We start from the raw sequence: 24674 nt of genomic DNA, 5'->3' as shown, positions 1-24674 counted from the left end.
TGCCCATCGTGGAGTCTTAATCTTGTCCTCCGGGCCCTCTGTGTTGCCCCATTTGAGCCTCTCCATCGGGCTACGGTAAAGGACCTCACTCTCAAGACAGTCTTTCTAGTCTCTATTTCCTCCGCTCGGCATGTCTCCGAGATTCAAGCATTGTCCTGTTGGGAACCTTTTTTGCATTTTTCCGATTCAAGAGTTTCTCTCAAGACGGTGCCTTCTTTCTTGCTGAAGGTTGTCTCCACTTTCCATGTCAACCAGTCGGTGGAGCTTCCAGCATTCTCCCCAGAGGAGATTGCGGGTACCGCTGGGGGCAATCTTCGCAGACTTAATGTCAAACGAGTTCTACTCCGGTATCTCCAGGTCACCAATGACTTTCGGGTCTCAGATCATCTTTTTGTCCTCTGGAGTGGTCCCAAGTGGGGCAAACCGGCTTCTAAGACTACTATTGAGCGGTGATTGAAAGAGGTGATTTCCTCGGCCTATCTTTGCCAAGGTCGGGTGGTTCCTGAGGGCCTAAAGGCTCATTTGTTGCATTCTCAAGCTACTTCCTGGGTGGAGAGCCAATCGATTTCTCCGCAAGAGATTTGCAGGGCCTCCACATGGATATCCCTGCATACTTTTGCTCGACACTTCCGGCTGGTTGTGCAAGCACCGGTTTTTGGTTCTTTTGGGCGGCAAGTGCTTCGAGCGGGACTGTCTCGGTCCCACCCGGGTTAGGGAAGCTTTGGTACATCCCACGGTCTGGACTGATCCGGGTACGTACAGGGAAAGGAAAATTAGTTCTTACCTGTTAATTTTCGTTCCTGTAGTACCATGGATCAGTCCAGACGCCCTTCCCTGTTTCTTTTTCTTACTGTCCACTCGAAGCTTGTTGTTGCAGATTCTCAAAAGTTGATACTTCATTTTCTACTGAACAGAGGACGATTACACCGGAAGCCTTGGTTGTTGAGAACCAAGTATATGCAAGAGCACTTAGTTCTTCCATGTTCTTTACATTGTTATGGAGTTGCTCAATTGAGCTTTTTGGTTACTTGCTTGATCCTACTTACGTTTGTTGTTTTCTGCTTTGACAATGGTTATACTGAAGGGCTGCAAGGTAGGCTCTGTCCTGATATAGGATACCCTTTCAGTTTTGGTCTGTCTCCATCTGCTGGACAGGAGGCTCAACCCACGGTTTGGACTGATCCATGGTACTACAGGAACGAAAATTAACAGGTAAGAACTAATTTTCCTTTATGCACGTAAGTCTGCTTTAAAAAGTATCCCATCAAATCTACCCACACAGTTTACACCTGCTAAAACATACACACACATTTTTCATGAAAATTTACTCACATGGTTTTTAAAATCCAAAAGTATGTGCGTACGTCTAAACCCTTCCCCAACTCCACTCCTTTAATGTCTGGGTAAACTTATGTACAAACATGTCCTACACATGTAAGTTTCTCAGTGGACAAACAGGACAATGGTCAGTCACACAAGTGGGTGATGTCATCCAATGGCATCAGTCGGAAAAACTCTAAGAGCTCAGAAGAACCTTCTAGGTTGACACCTGTAAAACAATTTGTGCTAATTCTGATTCCAGAATCAGATAGTTCTTCAACTGGGATTCCAAACAGGAGCATCATCCCTTCATGAAGAAAATGTGCATTGACTTCCTAAAAAACTGTTTTACTAATATAACAGATTCTCCACATCCTCCATCCCAATAAGAACATGTGTCTCTCATTTTGGAGTACATGACTCCATAAGTCTGAAAATCATAGAAACATAGAAATGACGGCAGAAGAAGACCAAATGGCCCATCCAGTCTGCCCAGCAAGCTTCACACATTTTTTCTCTCGTACTTATCTGTTTCTCTTAGCTCTTGGTTCTATTTACCTTCCACCCCCACCTTTAATGTAGAGAGCAGTGATGGAGCTGCATCCAAGTGAAATATCTAGCTTGATTAGTTAGGGGTAGTAGCCGCCGCAATAAGCAAGCTACACCCATGCTTATTTGTTTTACCCAGACTATGTTATACAGCCCTTATCAGTTGTTTTTCTTCTCCCCTGCCAATAAACAAGCTTCTCCCCTGCCAATAAGCAAGCTACACCCATGCTTATTTGTTTTACCCACTATGTTATACAGCCCTTATTGGTTGTTTTTCTTCTCCCCTGCCGTTTACTGTTCTTCCGTATCAATCCAGACCAGAAATGATACCAAGTGAGTCACAATCTAAATCTCAGGGTTCATATTCATAAAAGGATAGGGAATCACAGAAGACCCACGTATAGTATTGTTTGACTTACAAGAGGGATCATAATCATCTATATACTTATTCAAGCGCCAAAATAAGTAGTTAGTGTTCCGGTTCATAGAGTACTACAAGAATTCCAAACTAGAATGTGGGAGATGCCCTATCTACATTGCCAACAGCAAGGATGTTAGATCAGTGTTTCCCAACCTTTTCAAGCTAGTGTGGCACACTAGCCTCTACAGAGCAGGCATTATGGACATGGAAAGAACCTGTATGGCCAAAAAAAGAACTAAGAAAAAACTGAAAACACCCACCAGTCTTTTCCAAATTTTGAAACAAAAGGAAAGGGGGTAGCGGCACATGAACCCCTCACAATGCACCAGCTTCCTCTGTATACAAGAACAGGAGAGAGGAGAAATCTGTGTAGTGTAGGCAGTCTGCTCAGTTAGCTTCATTGGCTCTACCACATTTGGCTGCCAGAGCTCCTTCCAACACTCAGTCACATTCAGTGCTTATTGCACACACTCCCTGTGTCTCTCAGGCTGGGTATAAGACAGAATCTGGAAGAATTAGGAGGGGGCAACCCTGCATGCTGTCTAATAATTAGTATGCTCTGGGCCTTATGCTATAGCTAGGAAGAAGAGGCATGCTTGATTACATATGTTTTCAGAAAGGAGCTCTTATACATTTAAGAGCCACTGCTGGTGAGAGCAGAGAACAAGTGCTGGTCTAGAGCATCAGGCAATGGCACACCTGATCAAGTCTGAAGGCACACCAGTGTCCCATGGTACATTGGTTGGGAAATGCTGAGTTAGATCTCAAATACAATCTTGTCCTGGTCATCAAAAAGTGCAACTCCTTCATCAATCTGTAGTAGTGGAATCAGCACTGAAAAAATCAAGATATTCCAAAATGCATTCTATAAGCCCTCCAGTAAAAGTTGCCAAGTTATTGAACACCATGGCAAAAAAGAAGTTACCATTCAGCTATGGTAACTTCTAGGATATCTGCTTATCAGCTATATAATATACAATACATGTATAACTACTTATAAAAGCTGCAAGGCATAAACCAGTCCTTCAGAATTTGTGGATCATTTTGCTCCTGTACTGCAAGAAGCAGAAGAGTGTGGGAAACATCTAACTTGTTTAGCTTATGACGCATACAACGGTTCGATGCCATGATACCTTAACAAAAAACACTTGATGAGATTGTACTGTGAGGGAGAACCCTGGTTCAAAACAAGGACCCGTCAGTTTTGAAGAAGATGGGCGTCCAGGGAGACAATCACCAGCTATTGTTGGCGTTCGTTTGACATGATTGATTCTATACAAGATAAGTGTTTGGATGATTTCCTATTCTGATATTAAGAATGATTTTATTTGCAAATTTAAAAAACATACAAAAAATATATTACAGTGGGACATTTTGCAAGCTAATAAATATTAGGACACTTACTGAGACCTAAGATTATATATATAAGGTAGAAGAACATGTAAATGTTTGTGTTATGATTCAGAAAGTGGACCCCTGTTCCGAGGTAGAGTCAGCGCTACCGAAAAAGAAGTCAACCCTCTTCGGTCTCTACCGTCGGATGGCAAGGCCTGCTGAAGATGTTTAGATGAAGGCTTCACCCTGGAAGCTCGTGATCCCCCCAGGAGGAGCCTGTAGGGACACGGCCGCAGGGACTTAGGAGACTCCCTGAAGAGTGAAGATGGTCTGGACGCAGGCGCCTCCTGCAGGTCGTGGGTTCCAGACGGCTGGCGCCTCCAGCAGGTCGTGAACAGTCCGGGAGTATACTTCGAAGGATAGTCCAAATCCGGTCCAAGGGTCGAAGTCCAGAGAGAGGTCAAGAGCCGGTCCAGGAGCAGACTGGAGAATGGTCCGAAGCCAATCCAGGAGCAATGAAGGAGAAGGGTCCAGAGCCAGTCCAAGTCAATAACAGAAGATCACCACCACCGGTCTGAGGGTCAGGAGCCAAAGAGTCAGTCCAACGAGGAGAAGAAGCAGAAGCGGGACGAAAAGCAGATCCGGAACACAGACACAGGAACCAAGCACAGAGCCTCAATACCAAGGCAAGGTCTGAGTATCAGACCTTGCCTTAAATACAGGAACTGGAGGGAGGAGTCCCAGGGGGAGCCATGACAATTTCCTGTCATGGCTCCTTTAAATTCTCTCTTCAGCCGCGTGCACGGCTCCTAGGAGGCTGAGGGGGAGGAGCCGGACCGGCCGAGAACCATGCGGCCGGGTTTGGCAGCGGCCGCGAAGAAGTTGAAAAAGAAGGCTGCCTACCACAGCAGGAGCCTCCGGTACTCCCGATGCTTCAGGTGAGGTTTACTGACGCCGTGGCCGCCGGCCCGACCCTGGTTGCGGCCCGCCGCGGCCAGCAGCCATGACACCCGGCTGCGGGCTGCCACAACCGGCGTTTCTAACAGTTTGAATACATTACTCTGATGATGCCTAGTATGAAGGTCTAATACATTTCCAATAAATATAGTTGTTGAGGATTATGTTTTGATATAAATTAATTTCCACTCATTTTAATTTCGCTTCAGGAGGTTTTGCTTTGAATCTTGAAAACCCGCCAGTACCTCCACAAGAGAGTTGGGAAACACCGCTCTAGGGACCATCCTTCCTCAAATGGAGGACCTAAAAGATGTCTACATCCATGTAAACCCCCACTTATGGGAGAGGCACACAAAAATAACTTCATCTCTCAGCTGCATGATTTATAACTGGCATATGTATCACAACCACACACAACTAAAGGTTCTTCCAGGGACAGAGAGAAGAAGCTGGAGTAGCAAAAAAAAAAAAAAAAAAAAAGCGATAATTTAAGCAAGATCAGTGCATGCACATTTATATACAACACATTTAGATTCTTATACTCTATAGGGAAAAAAGCATATGGCATTATAATAAATGAAGAATTTATTAGCATTGGAAAAATAAGAAGGTAAACTTTTGTAGTTTATAACAGAACACCACTAACCCTGCCCTATATCTCAGTTCATTCAGTTCAAGCAAATTTTAAAAATGGGTTTCCAAATTCCTATCTAAATTCTGGTCAGAATATTTGCATAAGTTCTAGTTTTAATCACATGTGATTGCTGAATATTTTAAACTAACTTTTCTGCAGTCCAGTTGGTTGATGAAACAGTGCTGATGCTTGGGAAATCTGTAGTTGTTTCCAGTACTTCAATGGGTCCAACAATCAACTTGCCTCATGGAGAAAATGTTCAGACTCACAAAATGAAATAAATTACTTCTCAATTCTAAATAAAATTGTGACAAATCTTCTGAAAGTAAAATTTCCTAACTCTAAATAGATGTAAGGACTATACATAGAAACATGACGGCAGACCATATGGCCCAACCAGTTTGTGTTACGGGAGGCCTTCCTGTTCGAGAAGGCCTTGCATTCTGTTATGGGAGCGCTGATGGAGCGGTCCCACTCGAGGGGATTGTGTGTCCTTGGGCCTCGGCACCGAGGGTTGGTGAGGCGTGTCCCAGCATGGACTGGACAGGAGTGAGGCTGGACTGAAAACAGATGACTGAAGATACTGACCCTCCTCTGGACCTGCACGCTTTGGGAAGACCATCAACACAATGGTGGTCTTATGAACAGTCCTCCGACCGTTCCAAGCCCTTTTGGACCTGCCGCAGGGTACGGCAAGAAGCGGCAGGCCGGATGGAGGCCAGGGCAGTGAAGACCGAAACATGGAGATTCAGACGTAGACTCTGGAACAAGGTACTTGGGTGCACAGAAGAATGCTCAGGAACGAGGTACTTGGGGGCACAGACGAAGACTCAGGAACGAGGTACTGCAGGCAAGGTATTCAGAAGCAGGATCAAGGACTGGGTTGAGACTGTGACACAGCGCGCCCTACACAGCCATTACCCATGGGCTGGTCGCGGACCATGCTTGCTTGCGAAGCAGGCTCTAGACGAGGTGTGGAATGATTGAAGCTGGAACATGGGGAAGATTCGGTAGAAGCCTGGACCAAGGCGCACCCTAAACAGCCCCTCCTAGGCTGGTTGCGGACCACACTGGAATGGCAAGGGTTCATTCTGAGTCTTTGGCATGGACGGATGCAGTGCAAGGAATTCCAAAGACTGGGGCGGAAGCAAGCAAGGATTCTAAGACAACTCAGGACTGAAGCGGAAGTCTTCCGGAGGCGTGTACTTGCGCAGGTGAAGATGGCCATGTACCATGAGCGCCCTACACAGCCACTACATATGGGCTGGTTGCGGACCACAACATGGCATGCCAGAAAGGAGGCAATGAGGAACCTGGGGTACAGGACATCAGGAACAAGCGAGGAACATCAGGACTGGATCACAGACATCAGGAACAGGCAAGGAACAACAAGACAAGACATGGAGCTCCAACAAAGACCTGTCAGAGCACTGGAAGGCGAGACATCCAGGAGCATGTAACTCCAATGCAAGGCAAGGTAGAACTGAAAGCAAAGTCTTTTTGTAGTGCAGGAAGCAGGCAACTCCCTGGGAGGAGTTTAGATGGGCCACACCCGGCTGGCCCTATAACTAAAGCGAAGAGCTGCGGGCCGGCCCCTTAGGAAGGTGGGGTGAGGCCCAAACCAGAGAGTCCAGGAGGAAGCAGAGCAGGCCTCAGGCAGGCTCAGATGGCAAGGAAGGCCTCCCAGGTCATGGAGCAAAACTGGGATAGACTGTCCAGGCAAGGCCCTGGCTTTGGTGCGGCCTCCAGAGAAAAGGTGAGAGGCCTCCTGTGGCATAGCTACAGGAGAAATCGTAACAGTTTGCCCATCCATCCATCCAATTAATTTAGCATTATAATTCTCATCACTTCTTTAGAAATCCCCTGTATTTAACCCATGCTTTCTTGAATATAGATATTGTTTTTGTCTCTACCATCTCCACTGGGAAGCTGTCATGCATTTACCACCCTCACTGTAAAGAAATATTTCCTAAGATTATTCTTGAATCTACCCCTTTCATTCTCATCTCATGACTCCTCATTCTAGAGCCTCCTTTTCATTGAAAAATGCTCACCTCCTGTGCATGGAAACCCTTGAAATATTTGAATGTCCCTATAATATCTTCCCTATCTCGCCTTTCCTCTAGGCTATACATGTTTAGATCTTTAAGTCTATCCCCATATGCTTTAGAACGAAGACCATTGACCATTTTAGTAACCACCCTCTGGACCAACTCCATCCTGTATATATATATTTTTGAAGGTGCATTATCCAGAATTGTTCACAATATTCCAAGTGAGGTCTCACCAGGGATGTTAGAAACGCCGGCCGTGGCGGCCCGCGGCCGGGTGTCATGGCCACCGGCTGCGGCGAGCCGCGACCAGGGTTGGGCCGGCGGTCACGGTGTCAGTAACTCACCCTGAAGCATCGGAGGCTCCTGCGGTGGCAGGCAGCCTTCTTTTTCAACTTCTTCGCGGCAGCTGCCACTGCCTAGCCCGGCGGCATGGTTCCCGACCGGTCCGGCTCCTCCCCCTTAGCCTCCTAGGAGCCGCACGCATGGCTGAAGAGAGAATTTAAAGGAGCCATGACTGGAAATTGTCATGGCTCCCCCTGGGACTCTCCCTCCAGTTCATGTATTTAAGGCAAGGTCTGATACTCAGACCTTGCCTTGATATTGAGGCTTTGTGCTTGGTTCCTGTGTCTATGTTCCGGATCCGCTCTTCTCCTCGTTGGATTGACTCTTTGGCTCCTGACCCTCGGACCAGTGGTGGTGATCTTCTGTTATTGACTCGGACTGGCTCTGGACCCTTCTCCTTCTTTGCTCCTGGATTGGCTTCGGACCATTCTCCCATCTGCTCCTGGACCAGCTCTCGACCTCTCTCTGGACTTCGACCCTTGGACCGGATTGGGACTATCCTTCGACGTATACTCCCGGACTGATTACGACCTGCTGGAGGCACCAGCCGTCTGGAACCCACGACCTGCAGGAGATGCCTGCATCCAGACCATCTTCACTCTTCAGGGAGTCTCCTAAGTCCCAGCGGCCGTATCCCTAAGGGCTCCTCCTGGGGGGATCACGAGCCTCCAGGGTGAAGCCTTCATCTAAACATCTTCAACAGGCCTTGCCATCCGATGGTAGAGACCGAAGAGGGTTGACTTCCTTTTTCGGTAGCACTGACTCTACCTCGGAACAGGGGTCCACTTTCTGATTCATAACAAGGGACCTATATAAGGGCAATATCACCTTCCTTTTTCTGTTGATCATTCCTCTCCCTATGCAGCCAAGCATCTTTCTGGCTGTTACTGTCTTTTTATGCACCTGTTTGGCCATCTTAAAATAAGAACATAAAAAATTGTCATACTGGGTCAGTCATCAAGCCCAGAATCCTGTTTCCAACAGTGGCCCATCCAGGCTACAAGTACCTGGCAAGTACCCAAAAACTAAATATATCCCACACTACTGATGCTAGTAATAGCAGTGGCTATTTTCTAAGTCAACTTGATTAATAGCAGGTAATGGACTTCTCCTCCAAGAACTTGTCCAAACCTTTTTTAAACTCAGCTACACTAACTGCACTAACCACATCCCCTGGCAACAAATTCCAGAGTTTAAATGTGCGTTGAGTGCCCCCTAGTCCTTCTATTATCCAAAACAGTAAATAACCAAGTCACATTTACCCGTTCTAGACCTCTCATGATTTTAAAGACCTCTATCATATCCCCCCCTCAGCTGACTCTTCTCCAAGCTGAACAGCCCTAACCTCTTTAGTCTTTCCTCATAGGGGAGCTATTCAATTCTGTTTATCACTTTGGTCGCCCTTCTCTGTACCTTCTCCATTGCAACTATATTTTTCTTGAGATGCGGCGACCAGAATTGTACACAGTATTCAAGGTGTGGTCTCACCATGGAGCGATACAGAGGCATTATGACATCTTCCGTTTTATTCACCATTCCCTTCCTAATAATTCCTAACATTCTGTTTGCTTTTTTGACTGCTACAGCACACTGAGCTGATGATTTCAAAGTAATATCCACTATGAAACCTAGATCTCTTTCCTGGGCGGTAGCTCCTAATATGGAACCTAACATCGTGTAGCTACAGCATGGGTTAATTTTCTCTATAATCATCACCTTGCACTTATCCACATATTTCATCTGCCATTTGGATGCCCAATTTTCCAGTCACAGAAAGTCCTCCTGCAATTTATCACAATCAGCTTGTGATTTAACCACTCTGAATAATTTTGTATCATTTGTAAATTTGATTAGCTCACTCGTCATATTCCTTTCCAGATCATTTATAAATATATTGAAAAGCACAGGTCCTAGTTCAGATCCTTGAGGCACTCCATTGAATACCCTTTTCCACTGAGAAAATTGTCCATTTAATCCTACTCTGTTTCCTGTCTTTTAACCAGTTTGTAATCCACGAAAGGACGTTGCCACCTATCCCATGACTTTTTGCTTTTTTTGGAAGCCTCTCATGAGGAACTTTGTCAAATGCAATTATCCCCAGATCCTGCTCTTCCTTTGTGCTTATAAGAATTTCACCTTCAATACTGTACCTTTCCCTTCGGTTTTTGCATCCTAAATGCATTACTCTGCATTTTATAGCATTAAATCTTAGATGCCAGATCTCAGACCATTCCTTGAGCTTCGCTAAATCCCTCCTCATGTTTTCCACTCCTTTCCTGGCTGTCCACCCTGTTACAGATTTTGGTATCATCAGCAAAAGACAGACCTTTCCCAACAACCCTTTTATGTCGCTCACAAAAATGTTGATAAGAACTGATCCCTGAGGTACACCACTAGTAACAACCCCTTCCTCAGAGAAAACTCCATTTACCTCTACCCTTTATTGCCTCTCACTCAGCCAGTTTCTAACCCAGTCAGTCACTCTAGGATCCATACCAATTTATTTTTAAGTGTTCTGTACAAAACCATGTCAAAGACCTTGCTGAAATCCAAGTACACTACATCTAGTGCTCTCCCTTGATCCAGCTCTCTGGTCATCCAGTCAAAGAAATTGATCAAATTTGTCTAGTAAAACCATACTGCCTTGGATCTTGGAATCTATTGGATTCCAAAAATTGTACTATTCTCTGTCTTAGCAGTGATAATAACATAAGATATGCCATACTGGATCAGACCAAGGGTCCATCAAGCACAGTATCCTGTTTCTAACAGTGGCCAATCTAAGTACCTGGCTTGTCAGTTGATTTCTGGTCAAGCCAGGAAACTCTCAGGCCTAGGGTTCAGCGGGGGCTCACTCTAGGTCTCGCCTCTCACCCCCTCTGTCTTCTGATAACCATTTCCTTTGATGACCAGGATTTTCTCGTCTTGGCATTAGTGTATTCCGGAGCCGGTGGCAACTTCCTAATGAGGTCCCATGTGGACCTTGTGTGGATACCGAATGTCCTTCAGTCAGTTCCACTGGTCCTGTTGTCCATCCATGGGGACCCTCTTCCTGGGAAGATTTCCTGCCCCACCGTACCTCTGAGGATCCGGATGGGCGCCTTCCACGTCGAGCTGCTGGAATTCCATTTTATTGACATGGATGGTCGTGGGGCTACCCTGGCTTCAACGGCATTTCCTCTGCCTGCCACCGACCTCAGCCTGAATCTCGCCTCTCTACCATTTTCTTGGCAATCTCCTCTGACCTGGCCTGCTTCTTCTACACCACTCATCACAGAGACCCGCGCCTAAGACCAGCCGGCCCTGGCACCCGAGGGCTTAATCTAAGAGGAATGCGGGCTGGTATTGGCAAAGCTCCAATGGGGCTTCTGCATCAGCCAGTGCCACCTGCCATCGATGGGAACTCCTTCCTTCAGGTAGCGCCAGCTCCCCCTTGGCCCAAGGTTCCACTTCACCATCAGCCAACAATTTTTTCTTCTATTTAAATTTTTGCATTCCTGATACTTTCCCAGCTTCTCTTAATTTTTCCAGATATTGTTGCCTGTCTTCCTCTTTCTGCGATCTCTTGTAGTTTATGAATGTTGACCTTTTCTCTCTTACTGTTCAGCAAACTTGAAAATAGACCAACCAAAGCTTATCTAAAAAAAAAAAATAATTTTAATTACTCTTGCTAAAAAAAACCCCCAACAAAAAAGCTATGCTGGTTTCTGCTGCCTGAATAGGAAAGCAACAAAGAAAAATTCCATTACATTTTTTTTTCTTAATCTGCATCTAAGCTGCAGTTAATGTCTCATCATCTCATGGCTGTCTAACTCTGACTTAGTTTTTCTCTGCCTGTCTTCAAAAAAACATTCTTTTCTTTTCAAAGGGGCAGCAGTGATTAATAATCACTTTTATCAGTCCCCTGCCCCTCATTGATTCCAGGTAAATATTACCTACCCAAGCTCTGATGCAAAAGCCTACAATTGGTCGTTTTAAATGGGCAGACCAAAAAAAGTTAATGATAATAAATTCTATTATTTTCTTCTTTGTAGTAATGTCCACTTGGATATTGGCCAGCAGATGACTTTGCCAATCGGACCACATCGTAGCTTGTAGTTAAGACAGTCTCCCCTATTTATTAACATTTCAGAGAGAACTACATCTTTCAAATGCCCATTATAATAAGGTTGATAACACTTTTCTTTTTTTTTTAAATGAACATTTGCTGGCAATTAAATCGAGGTTGGCCAATTCAGGTCCTCAAGAGTCACAGACTTGCCTGGGTTCAGGATGTCTGTAATTAAAAATGCATGAGATAGGTTTTACATATAGTGGAGGAAGTGCATGCATATCTATCTTTTGCAAATTTATTGTAGGTATCCTGAAAATCAGACCTATTTCTGGCTCTTGAGGATCAGTTGGCCTCCCCTACCTTAGTCATTTCCTCTGTAACTAACAAATAATAGAATTGCAAAGAGTTGTTTACATGTCACTATTTGTCATTTGAACTTGGGAATTTCTGGTAGGAGGAGAAACATTTAGTTTAATAAATGCTTCTACAAGCCATTTACTTACATACATACTCCAAGTCACTAAAGCTTACAGGAAATTTCTGTGAGTCACCATAGCCAGCAATCATCAGTATGGCATTTTCCCTTTCAACTTTTCTGCAGCTCCCAGGAAGTTCACAAAAATATATCACAGTTGTTGCTGCTCACCTAAGAAAGAGAAATGTATTTATTTTTCCATATTTAGACAACTAGCTCATATCGAGCCCTATCTTTCAAGAATCTTGTTCCTCCTCTTTACGATGAACACCTGCAAATCAATGGGATTCATCTATGATTCTAAAAAATCCAACACTGAGCCTATTCACATAATAGACTTTATAGGTGGGCACCTGGCTAGCACACAAGGGGAAGCATTCCTCCCTCAGCAAAGAATACATGAACTCATCAAAATAGTACTAACTCTATCAGAACAGAAACAAAGGTCTGTCAGTTTCTTCATGAAAATGTTGGGCCACAAGGTGGAAATAGTCCGTTACCCATTTTGAACATCTCAGCATGAGACAGGCACCTTAAGCATGGCACCTTAAGTCTTGATGGAAATTTCATTTATTTGTTTATTTAGATTTTTATATTCCGCTTTTCACATGTTTTTCAGCACTTCAAAGCGGATTACATTCAGGTATTGTAGGTATTTCCCTATCCCCAGAGGGCTTAAATCTAAGTTTGTACCTGAGGCAATGGAGGGTAAAGTGAAATAGCTTCTATAACCATTATCGCACAAAGAGGTCAATTAAAAAAAAACCCCATAAACTGATAACTTATCCGGCATTAACTGAATAAGTTATCAGGAATACTCAGAGAGAGAAACACCCTTCTGAATATCCTGGAATAAAGTTATCCAGGTATGTGTAACTGGATAACCTTGCAACCTAACGGACTCTAAATTTCAAAGTTATGTGGATGCACCAAATACTATCTTAAATGAATATAGCCAGTTAAGTAGTGATTTCAAGTTAAAAAAAAAAAAGGTGGGCCAACTGGCCTAAACACCCACCCCAGTGAAACAAATGTCAGCCCTTTTCGGCTGATCCCCCTCTCCTTCAGAATAGTTACAAAACATTGCAGGCCTGTAGGCCCGAACAGCCTCTCTCCCTTTACCCCTAAAAAATTGACCAGTTAAAATAATAAGGAAGGCCTCTTGCAGAAGGCCATCCTCTCCCTTTTCCCTTTCCTACCCCCCACCTGTCACTCCAACCAGATCCCTCTCACCTCACTTGGAACCCTCCAAACCCCTTGCCACAGCAGGGAGCTCAGAACTTTGATTCTGTTTAGAGAGAACAAAGTTGTACAGAAAATCCTCATAACTATTCATTGCCTTCAACCCATGATCAACTCACCTTTCAACTTTTAACAACATTCAGGTTGCTACTGATATGAAAACATAGCAAATACTTTTATGCAAATCTCATTTTGGAAATCTCAAATGTGTGTCTGATTACCGTCCTGCTTATCCATGGAGAAAGCTAAGTTTCTTACCTATAACAGGTATTCTTTATAGACAGAAGGGCAAATCAGCCACAGAATTCCACCCTCCTCCCCTTGGAGTTGAAGGCTTACTATAAAGACTGAGGAGTCTCATGTGGTGGTGGCTGTGCAGGAATACTCATGCATGCTCAGAAAAAAAAAAAAAACACCTGAGCTTTTAGAGAACTTTTTTGTCTCGGCGCCACTCGATGACTTCATCTACTTGTATGGCTGATTTGTTCTGCTGTCTTCAGAGAAAACCTGGTTCAGATAAGCATCTTAGCTTTACCTGCATACCGGGTGGGCAATTTTGTAGAAGCCCATTTCTATGTGTAAAACACTGTTTTACCTGTAGAATTCCTTTTGGAAATTACCTTCCCAAGGTAACATAATCTCACAGCTGGGTTCAGTTAAGTAAACTCTTCTTACAAAGTCTAAACTCATTCAGCTCTTTCCAATATTCATTTCTTATACAGCTGCCAAGATGGAAAAGAAGATGTCATCTGTTGAAACGGCGAAATCTGAGAAAGGTAACAGCTAGCCTCTTATTTCTAGGTTACCATGGAAAGAGATGCTTTATGTGTAGGTGTTTTACAGAAGTTTGAGATAAGGGTTACTGCAAGCTACTTAAGTGATGTATTTTCTAAGCAACTCTGCTAATGGTCAAAATTATTTTACAGGTTTAAAAAAAAATCTGTTTATTTAAAATAATTCTAGTAGAAATTCCATCAGATACATTTCCACAAATATAAAATCAAAGCAAAGTTATTAAATTCCAAACCATTCTCAACAAAACATCCTTTACAAGGTCACCATAGTACTATAATAAATCATAAATGGCATTTTCTTCAGTATCCGAAGCAGCTAAAAGCTGCAAATTTAAATTATATAGTGCACAACACTCCCACATTCTAAAATATCAATAAAGAAATTTCCAGCAGTGCAAATGGTCTGTTTCAGTGGAATGCCTCAATAGAATCTTAAGCTGCCAAATCAAACAGGTGTCATATAAATAGTGCAGAGCTTTCACTTCATTGGAATCAGCATTGACAGCCGCTCTTTCACAAGATGCTGCTTTTCAACCCTCTCTTCTGCTCTTTGAAATGATGGACTCAACCTTCAAATCTTCTAACCTGTCAGTTCTTCCATCCACCATAATTTCAAATAACTTTTGCCACAGGTGCCTCCAATAAAGCATGGGTAGCTCATCTACATATTCTCTGTACATAAGGGACTTGGTCCAAAGAAATTTCACATAAACATATTGGAGTTGGCCATATTCAAAGTCATCCAAATGTTCAAACCCTTTCTACAAGACAAAGTAATTCAGATCCAAATGGACAACATAGTAGCATAAACAAACAAAGAGGCACAGGATCCCTAAAACTATGCTATGAGGCAAGCAAGATATGGACTTGGGTGAGACGGTTTATCTCAGTTCCATTCGTCTTCCAGGCAAGTCAATATCCTAGCGGATTCATTGATTTATCGCCTTCAGCCTCACAAATAGTCTCTTCACCCAAACATTCTGCAGTTCCTCTTTCAACTATGAAGAAATCCTCACATAGATCTTTCTGCAGCTCCCTTCAATCACAAATGTGTCTTGTATTGCTTGAAAAGACCTGCCTCCAAATGCCATTGCATTGAATGCTTTTGCAATTCCATGATCAAAAACCTAAGGTATGCTTTCCCACCAATACTACTTATTACCAAAACAATTTACAAAGTAAGAAAGGACAAAGAGAAAATGATTCTAATAGATCCTTTCTGACCATGCTCAATATGTTGCTTGACTTGAAAGATTAGCTCTTGTCCAACCTCTTCATCTCCGCATTTGCCCCAGTCTTCTAATGCAGTTCAATAGCAATCTTCTCCACCCAACCTTCAATCTCTAGCACCCACAATATGGATATTAATAAGTAAATTTTCAAAGGAAAAAAATAGCATTTATGTAGAAAATAGCATTTATGCACACAAGTAAAATATAATTGCACACATGCTGTTTTATAAACTTTGATAGTATGTTTGTGTTTGTTTTTGCATGCACATTTACCTGCACAAAAAAGGGGTGGTCTAGGGCATGTTGGGGTGGTGTCAAGAAGTATGTGCAGAAGATATTTTATAAGAGATTTATGTGTATAAATTAAGGGATTTATTCATACAATTTTACACCTGCTAATTGACTAGCACAAGTGAAATCGGACTTGTCTGATGTCTGCAATTTTTGGGTGGGAGGTCTGGATGAACTGAGGGGAGTTCAGGATGAAGTGCTGGAGAGTCTAGGTGAATTGGATGCAGAATTAGCAAACTGGTGATAACATGTATGTGTGCAAGTATTTTCAAAATGGTATATGCCCATACTTTAAATTACACCTTCACGTATAAATCAGCATGTATGTTTATAAAATAGAGAAACTAAGTTGGTGTTGCAGTTCAGCTCGCAGGAGGGTCCCGCAAGTGGCCTCAATCACTATTGCTGACTGAATACCAGTTGTGTCCCCCGGTGCTGCCTGTATGCCACTGCTCTCTGCGAACGTAGACACTGCCTCTGCCATCCTCGCAGCCGGAGCGCCGCAGCTCTGAGTCTTTCTTGTGTGGCCTGGAGCGCCATCATCCCCTGCTATTGCCTGTGAGTCATGCAGCTGGATGCTGCCTCTGCCATCCTTGCAGCCGACTGTAGCCATGCCATCGCTATCCTGGTCTCTGTGGCCTGAGAGCTACTGCCCTCCATCTCTGCTCCTGTCGGTGTTCTAGGCATGCTTGCGCACCTCTGTTTAAGATTTAAAGGGATCGTGGTGGGAAAATCTCAGCAGCCCCTTCTGACATCCTTCCTGCAGCCCTATGAAAGGGCTCTTCGGTCAGTTCTTCATTGCCTTCGCAAAGCTCTGCTAACGCCTTCAAGGTCCTTTTTCAATTTCCTGGTCTCCTGGTTCCTGTGATCTCGTCTTGATCCTGAATCCAAGTTTTTGCCTTGTTCTTGAATCCAAGACTTCACCTTGTTCTTGAATTCAAGTCCTTGCCTTGTTCCTAGTTCCAAGCCTTGTTCCTGTCTATGTTGCTGGTGCAAGTCTTTGTAAGTTCTTCCTTGGCTTTAAAGTCTGAGTTCCTAGTCTGAGTCTGAATCCGAGTTCCTGAGTCTGAGTTCTGAGTTTCTTAGTCCTGTCCCTGGTCTTCGGAGTTCTTTTTCTAGCTTCCATCTTGTTCCAAGTCTTTGAGTCCAGTGCCTGCACCGCTAATGGCATGGTCCGCGGTCAGCCCCGGGGTTGTGCAGGTGCATAGCGGTGCTGGATTCTTCCAGAGCCTTGGTCATGTTTCCAAGTCTTTAGAGCCTTTGTCTTGTTCCAAGTCCTGAGCCTTTGTCTTGTTCCAAGTCTTCAACATCTCCTGAGCCATCTACAGAGTCCTCAGCCTCCGTCTGTCCTCACACTCAAATCGCTTCCAAGCGGCAGTCTGAAAGGGCTTTCGGAGTGGCTGGAGGGCTACCCCAGAGATCAGCATTGCATTGCTGGGTCTCAGTTCCTGGTGTGTATTGGATGTCCAAGTGTTTTGTTTCCTAGCCATGAGTGTTCCTGTTCCAGCCAGCTCATGCCTGGCTTGCCTGCCAGCAGCATGGACTATGGCCAGCCCTGGGGTTGTGTCGGTTGCATAGTGGCAGAGGGGCTCATGCTTTTGAGTGCCCGTCTGCGCTCACAACAGACTGTTTTATTTATTTATTTATTTCAGATTTTTATATACCGGCATTCGAGACAGCAGTCACATTGTGCTGGTTCACATAAAACAGGGGTGCATAGTAAACATAACTATAACAATGGTGTTGAAAAGGCAGTTACATATAACAGGGTGATAAGAACTTGGCTGAGAAGGAAGAGAAAGGAAAGGTTATTAAAATTCACACAGGTAAACGATAGAAGATAAGGATGACCATGGTGTATTTGGAGATTAGTTAACCGAGTTGGAGAATAGTTAACCATGTTGGAGATTAGTTAACCATGGTATAGTTGGAGATTAGAGGTGGCTTGGCGGTGTTCTATCAATTGGCGTCCGGGAAAGCTTGTGTGAATATCCAGGTCTTTAGTCTTTTTTTGAAAGTTGAGATGCATGGTTCTGTTCTTAGATTTGAGGGGATGGAGTTCCATAACGGTGGAATGGCTGTAGAGAAAGCCCGGTCTCTTAGTGTGCAGTGTCTGGTGGCTTTGGACGGTGGTACCTGTAGCGATCCCCTGTATGCATCTCTTGTCGGTCTTGACGAATTGTGTAGTCGGAGAGGGATCTGTAGGTCAATGGGAGCCAGTTGGTTGATGTTTTTGTATGTGGTAAGCATGGCCTTGTATATTATTCTAAAGTGTATAGGTAGCCAATGGAGGCTCTTTAGAATGGGGGTTATGTGGTCCCTTCTCCTGGTATTTGTCAGAATTCGTGCAGCTGCATTTTGCACCATCTGAAGCGGTTTGGTGTATGAAGCAGGAAGGCCAAGTAGGATGGTGTTACAATAGTCTAATTTTGAAAAAATGATTGCTTGTAGAATGGTTCTGAAATCTTGGGCATGGAAAAGTGGTCTAATTCTTTTCAGCACTTGTAGTTGGTAGAAACAGTCTTTGATGGTTTTGTTAATAGTGGCTTTGAAATTCAGGCGATTATCAATTAAGACTCCTAGGTCTCTCACTTGTGTGATTGTTGGCGTGGCTTGTTGTGCAGAGGTGATGGTGCTGTTTTCTGAGGCACGGATGTTTTCTGAGGCACGGATGGTGCTGTTTTCTGATGCACGGATGCACATGAACATGCGTATGCCAGCTCACAGTCAGAGATTAGTCCATTTTATAAGATACACGTGTATATGCATGCATGGTATAAATAGGCTGAACCAACAATTTTATATGGACACGTGCAAATGCCACCTCTACCGCGTAAGTGGGGGGACTTCAGTAGAAATGTGTGCTGATGCAATTACCAGTTAAACCACTTTGTTCCCAGTTCACCCAGATAAGAGAGAGGACTTCCTGAACCCCCTATTTAAATAGCCTTCCTTTCCCCCTCTTAACTCTGACCCTTAAAACCCGGCTGACTTGCCTATATTTTTTTGTTTTAGGACTTACACGCCATTCATAACAGAAGTAAAGTTACGCAATGGGGAACCCGGCACACGCTTATGCGTGTAAGTTTTTACGTGCTGTTTCCATTCATTAATCCAGGAATGCCCGTGCCCTACTCCTTTTTGGACTTTTTCATTTGTGCGGGTACTTGGAGATAACGTGTGTACTCGGGTGGCTTTTAAAATCTGCTCGGCATGTGCCCACCCAACACATTCGCGTATCTTCTGATTTTGGCATGCATCAGGCTTTTAAAATTCACCTATAAGTGCTTTCATTTCATTGTAACTATTTGTGCGTAATGCATTGCAGATATTGTGTACGTACTTTCAGAGCAGAACGTTCCAGGCCTGCTGCACAGTTTATAAAATACTAGGATAAATTTCCCCATGTTCACTTAAGCGCAAATTCAGTACTGTGAAGAGGTTTGAAAGTTAAGCTCCCTGTGCAGAATAGTACAAAATATACACTTGCCCTCAGATGTAAAGAAAATATTACAAGCAACAAGAAAACAGTCTGAGATGTTCCTATAACTTCAAGTAGAACAGGTTCTCTAAGTACCTACAGTACCTGAATGTAATCTGCTTTGCAGTGTCACAAAAGGTGGAATATCAATTTTAAAAAATTATTATTAAAAAATTATTTGTTATGCATTTCAAAACCTTCAAATGTCCAATTTCATCTATACTTTAATATTTATTTAACTTTTAAAATCTAGATTAAAGACTAATTCAGTAAGAGTACATCTTTATTTATTTAAAATTTTACTATACTACCCTATCAACATTTCTAAGTGGATTACATAAAGAGAAAAATTAAATTAAAATTACAATAACATATATAAGAACGACAATGACAACATTGGGTGGAGGGTGGAGGAGAGGGAGGAGCCTTGGGGAACTCCTTGGGAAAGGGCGTAATGGGCGGACTCTGCGTTGCCTATTTTCACAGTGAATTGCCTGTTATCGAGGTAGGATGAGAACCATTTGAGAGCCATACCGGAGATGCCAATGTCTGTTAGGCGGGAAATGAGGTGGTTGTGGTTTATGGTATCAAACGCAGCCAAGATGTCCAGCAGGGCAAGGATATAGCTATGTCCTTGATCCATTCCCCTGAGTAGGTGATCGGTCAAGAAAAGCAGGAGGGTCTCAGTATTGAGATATTTACGGAAGCCGAATTGGGAGGAGTGGAGTAGGTTATTGGTTTCAAGGAATTCTGAGAGTTGCGAATTGACGACCTTCTCCATGACTTTCGAGATGAATGGGAGATTGGAGATGGGACGAAAATTTGCAGGGTCCTTAGGGTCTAGTGAGGGTTTTTTGAGCAGTGGTTTGACTACAGCGTGCTTGAGTGAGTCGGGGACGATGCCTGAGGAGCAGGAGCAATTGATATCAGCAATGGGTTTGGAGATGGTGTCAGGTATGGTGAGAAGGGCTTTGGTGGGGATGGTGTCTGAGGGGTGTGTTGCAGGCTTCATCTTTTTAAGGATTGATGCTATCTCAGTGGACGAGACAAGGTCAAGGTCATTAAAGGAAGTCGAGGATGGGGCAGCGCCTGTGGTGATAGGGAGAGGGTGGGGGGAAATTAAGCCCTGTGAGGGATTGTAGAAGAGTTTCTATGGAGCGATTTGTTTTTTTTTCCTAAATCTGAATTGTCTACTAGACGAGACTCTAATTGGTTAAGAACTGCTTTTTCAAAAATTTTTGCAGTGAAGGTTAAGTTGGACATTGATCGGTAGTTGTCCCAAAGATCAGATCTTCCTGCTTTATTCTTTAAGATTGGTTTTATTGCTGCCTGTTTTAGACCATAGGACATATGTCCTTCTGCAAGTGCGAGGTTGACCATCGTTGTGCTTGTAGGGGTTATGGTTTGGTTTACTTGTTATCCCAGGACAAGCAGGATGCTAGTCCTCACATATGGGTGACGTCACTGACAGAGCCTTGTTGCGGGAAAACTTCTGTCAAAGTTTCTAGAAACTTTTGACTGGCAGTGTGAGGCCACTGAGCATGCCCAGCATGCCATGATATTCTCTGCCACAGGGGTCTCACGCTAGTCTTCGTTTCTCCGCGCTGCTGTAAGCATCGTGGTCATCGGAGCCCTCTAAGATTTATCTCAGTTCTAACTGAAAAGTCACTATTTAAAAAATTTTCTCTCCCTCACGGGATCTCACTGTTTCTCTATCTCACCGGCTGGTGAGATATTTTCAGCGTTTATAATTTTAAAACGCTGATAATTTTTTTCTCTCATTCATCGACGGCTGTCGATAACACCATGGCCTCGGGTTTCAAAAAATGCCCGGCCTGTAATCGGACCATGTCGGTCACAGACCCGCACCTTGAATGCGATGTCTGTCTAGGTGAAAACGACGAAATTTCTTCCTGTCAGCAATCTCAGGAAATAACACCAAAAGGAAGAAAACTCCGGCAGGAAAAAATTCAACTTTTTCACCTGCAACTGATTCCTTCATCATCTACTTCAACAAAATCTTCACCGACAGGAATTACCAAGAAAATCCTGTTGAAGAAACGTCGACCAGACGGTTCTGGGGACAAAACTTTGCCAACACCGTCGACGGTATCGGTATGATCGGAGGTTGAGGTAAGGCCTAAACATAAACATCGGCATCGTCATGCCTCAACATCGACATCAGCTCCCTCCCATGAGGAACCGAGCGCAAAATGGTCGAAAAACAAAGACACCTCGCCGTCACCTAGGCCTTCCTCGGTGGAACCTGCATCATCGCTGGTAATACTCTCTCCACCTCCACCGGTGCTGAGCGTTTCCCCAGTACCACAAGACTTAGTGGCATTCATTAAAGACGCGGTACTGCAGGCAATAAAAGAACATCTGCTGGCGACTATGCCGATGCCGGTGATACCGCCGATGCCAGTGAAGCGTCCTCTACCTCAGAAGTCACCGATGCCGGTACAACCGATACCGATGACAACTTTAATACCGGCGACAACGCCGATGCCAGATATAGTCCCAATGCCGGGGGAATCCCCGATGCCGATGACATTGGTGCCACTCACAACTACACCGTCAATGCCGATGCCTCCTCTTTTTTCGGAGTTTACATCGATGCATAAGACGTCATTGGTTCCAATCTCGGTGCCTCTTGTTACTTCTGCACCTTCACAGAAGGAAAGTGGAACATCAACGGTACCCACTAAACAAACATCGAAGACACCGATACCCTCAATGCCAAAGACTACCTCAATGGTGCCACTTCCTCCTGGGGCTCCTGTATCCTCAGAAGCAGCACTATATTCTCTCACAAAAGAGATACCATGATTTATTGGACTCTTTGCCAACTAATCCACAAGAGGAAGACTCTTCTCCTGAAGACCCTTTGCCAGGTCCTTCTGGTCTTATTCCCCTACCTAAAACTGCAGTACCACACAACAACAAACTCCAGACTATGATACATGGAGTGACACTGCCTCAGACACTTCATCAGAAGCCTTTATGTCTGATCCATCACCACTACATCCTAGAAAACAATCTCCTCCAGAAGATCTTACTTTTACCACATTTGTGCAGGAGATGGCTGACTCTATCCCCTTTAAATTGGAATCAGAGCAGGATTCTAGACAACAGACCTTGGAGGTACTGCAATTTGTTGACCCTCCAAAGCAAGTGGTGGCTATTCCTATATGTGATGTTCTCCTACAGCTACAGCATCACCTTTGGGAACATCCCTGTTCTGTTCCTCCAGTAAATAAAAGGATGGACACCACTTACTTGATGCAATCCACCCCTGGATATCAGAAATCACAACTACCCCACCATTCAGTAGTTGTTGAATCAGCATAGAAAAGGTCTAAAAGGACTAGAGTCCACTCTTCAAATCCTCCAGGAAAGGATCACAGGTTTTTGGACTCCCTGGGTCGTAAGGTCTTCCAGGGTGCAATGTTGAATTCTAGGATTTCATCCTATCAACTTTACATCACCCAATACCAACAAAACTTTTGGAAACAAATTGAAGAATTTATTCCCTCTCTTCCAAATGAATATAAGGAGGCAGCACAAAGCATCATCATTAAAGGCTTAGAAGCCGGAAAACACAAAGTCAGAGCTGCCTACGATGGTTTCAAGACTGCTTCAAGGGTGGCTGCATCAGGCATCAGTGCCAGAAGGTGGGCTTGGCTCAAGGCCTCAAACCTTAGGCCAGAGGTCCAGGACAAATTAGTTGACCTCCCCTGCATAGGAGACAATTTATTCGGATCCAAAGTGCAAGAAGCTGTGTCTCAGTTAAAGGAGCACACAGAAACATTACGACAACTATCCTCCCTCCCACAGGACTCCACTATGCATACCACCGGTAGGCCTCTACGAAAAGACACAAGGCGGCCTTTCTATCGTCAGAGGAGATATTACTCTCCTGCGACTAGACCCAGGTCCTCCAGAACCCAGCAAAGACCACAACCACGACAGCAGAGAGCAGCTAGGCCCCAACCTGCTCCACAAACCGGTCCAGCTGCGGGCTTTTGAAAATTCACCCAGAGAACTCAGCCTATCCTCAAATCCTCGTCCAGAACTCCCAGTAGGTGGAAGGTTATCCAAATTTTACAACAATTGGATACCAATAACATCAGACCAATGGGTTGTATCCATAATATCTCGAGGATACCAACTCAACTTCCTCTCAATTCCCAAAGATTTTCCACCCACTCAAATTCATCTCAACGAAAATCACATGCTTCAGTTACAGGTAGAATTATCCACCCTTCTGAAAGCCAGGGCTGTAGAGCCGGTACCCCGATCTCAGCAGGGCAGAGGATTCTATTCCCAGTATTTCCTCATTCCAAAGAAAACCGGAGGCCTACGTCCCATCCTAGACCTCAGAAATCTCAACAAATTTCTGAAGAAAGAAAAGTTCAGGATGGTCTCTCTAGGCACCGTGCTTCCACTTCTTCAAACAGGAGATTGGCTTTGTTCTCTGGATCTTCAAGACGCTTACGCTCACATTCCAATATTCCTTCCTCATCGCAAGTATCTGCGCTTCATGGTGGGTCATCAACATTTCCAATACAGAGTACTGCCATTCGGACTTGCCTCTGCTCCCAGAGTATTCACCAAATGTCTGGCAGTAATAGCAGCACACTTGCACAGGCAAGGTGTTCATGTATTCCCATATCTAGACGATTGGCTCATCAGAAGTCAATCTCATGAAGGAGTTCTGTCTTCTCTCAATCACACAATTACAGTACTCCACTCCACGGGCTTTCTCAACAATTACCAAAAGTCCCATCTTACTCCATCTCAATTGCTCCAATTCATAGGAGCAGAACTGAACACTACCCTTGCAAAGGCCTTTCTATCCGAGTATCGAGCAGAAACACTGTCCTTATTGGCAAAATCCATTCACTCAAGGAATCAAGCAACAGCTCATCAGTTTCTAACCTTGCTAGGCCATATGGCCTCCACAGTTCATGTCACTCCTATGGCAAGGCTAGCCTAGCCATGAGGATAAGTCAATGGACTTTAAGATCACAATGGATCCAAGCCATTCAACCACTGCATGCTCCAATTCAAGTAACCCACCAGCTACGTTCATCTCTACTTTGGTGGATGAAGAAAAACAATTTGCGCAAGGGCCTACCCTTCCAGCAACCAGTCCCACAGATAACATTAACTACAGATGCATCCACCTTGGGTTGGGGAGCTCACATAGACAATCTCCAAACCCAGGGAACTTGGACAAAACTCGAAGCAACATTTCAAATCAATTTCCTGGAACTTCGAGCTATACGTTATGCGGTGCATGCATTCAAGGACTGCCTTTCACACAAGACTGTTCTGATCCAAACGGACAACACAGTAGCCATGTGGTACATCAACAAACAAGGAGGTACGAGCTCGTACCTCCTTTGTCAAGAAGCTGCACAGATTTGGGCCTGGGCCCTGAATCACTCAATGTTTCTTCGGGCCACTTATCTGGCAGGCATTCACAAT

General features: G+C 44.2%; 1 protein-coding gene across 9 annotated transcripts in view; it reads left to right on the top strand.

Annotated features, from left to right (window-relative positions):
- The window catches only part of MAPT (microtubule associated protein tau), a 405891-nt gene that overhangs the window by 166452 nt on the left and 214765 nt on the right, over positions 1-24674 (top strand). For 8 of the 9 annotated variants that reach the window (XR_003852170.1, XM_029573067.1, XM_029573063.1 and 5 more), the window contains one exon: positions 14106-14159. The exons of the other annotated variant lie outside the window; for it this stretch is intronic. Coding sequence is in view for 7 of the 8 variants with exons in the window: in XM_029573067.1 (XP_029428927.1) it covers positions 14106-14159 (54 nt within the window). In the remaining variant the exon portion in view is untranslated. The remainder of the gene's footprint in view (positions 1-14105; positions 14160-24674) is intronic. 9 annotated transcript variants of the gene reach the window in all.

This window comes from Rhinatrema bivittatum, chromosome 12 (assembly GCF_901001135.1).
Source record: "Rhinatrema bivittatum chromosome 12, aRhiBiv1.1, whole genome shotgun sequence".
NCBI classification, from domain to species: domain Eukaryota; kingdom Metazoa; phylum Chordata; class Amphibia; order Gymnophiona; family Rhinatrematidae; genus Rhinatrema; species Rhinatrema bivittatum.
The sequence above is the reverse complement of the archived record's forward strand: the minus strand, read 5'-3'. Positions and strand labels throughout refer to the sequence as shown.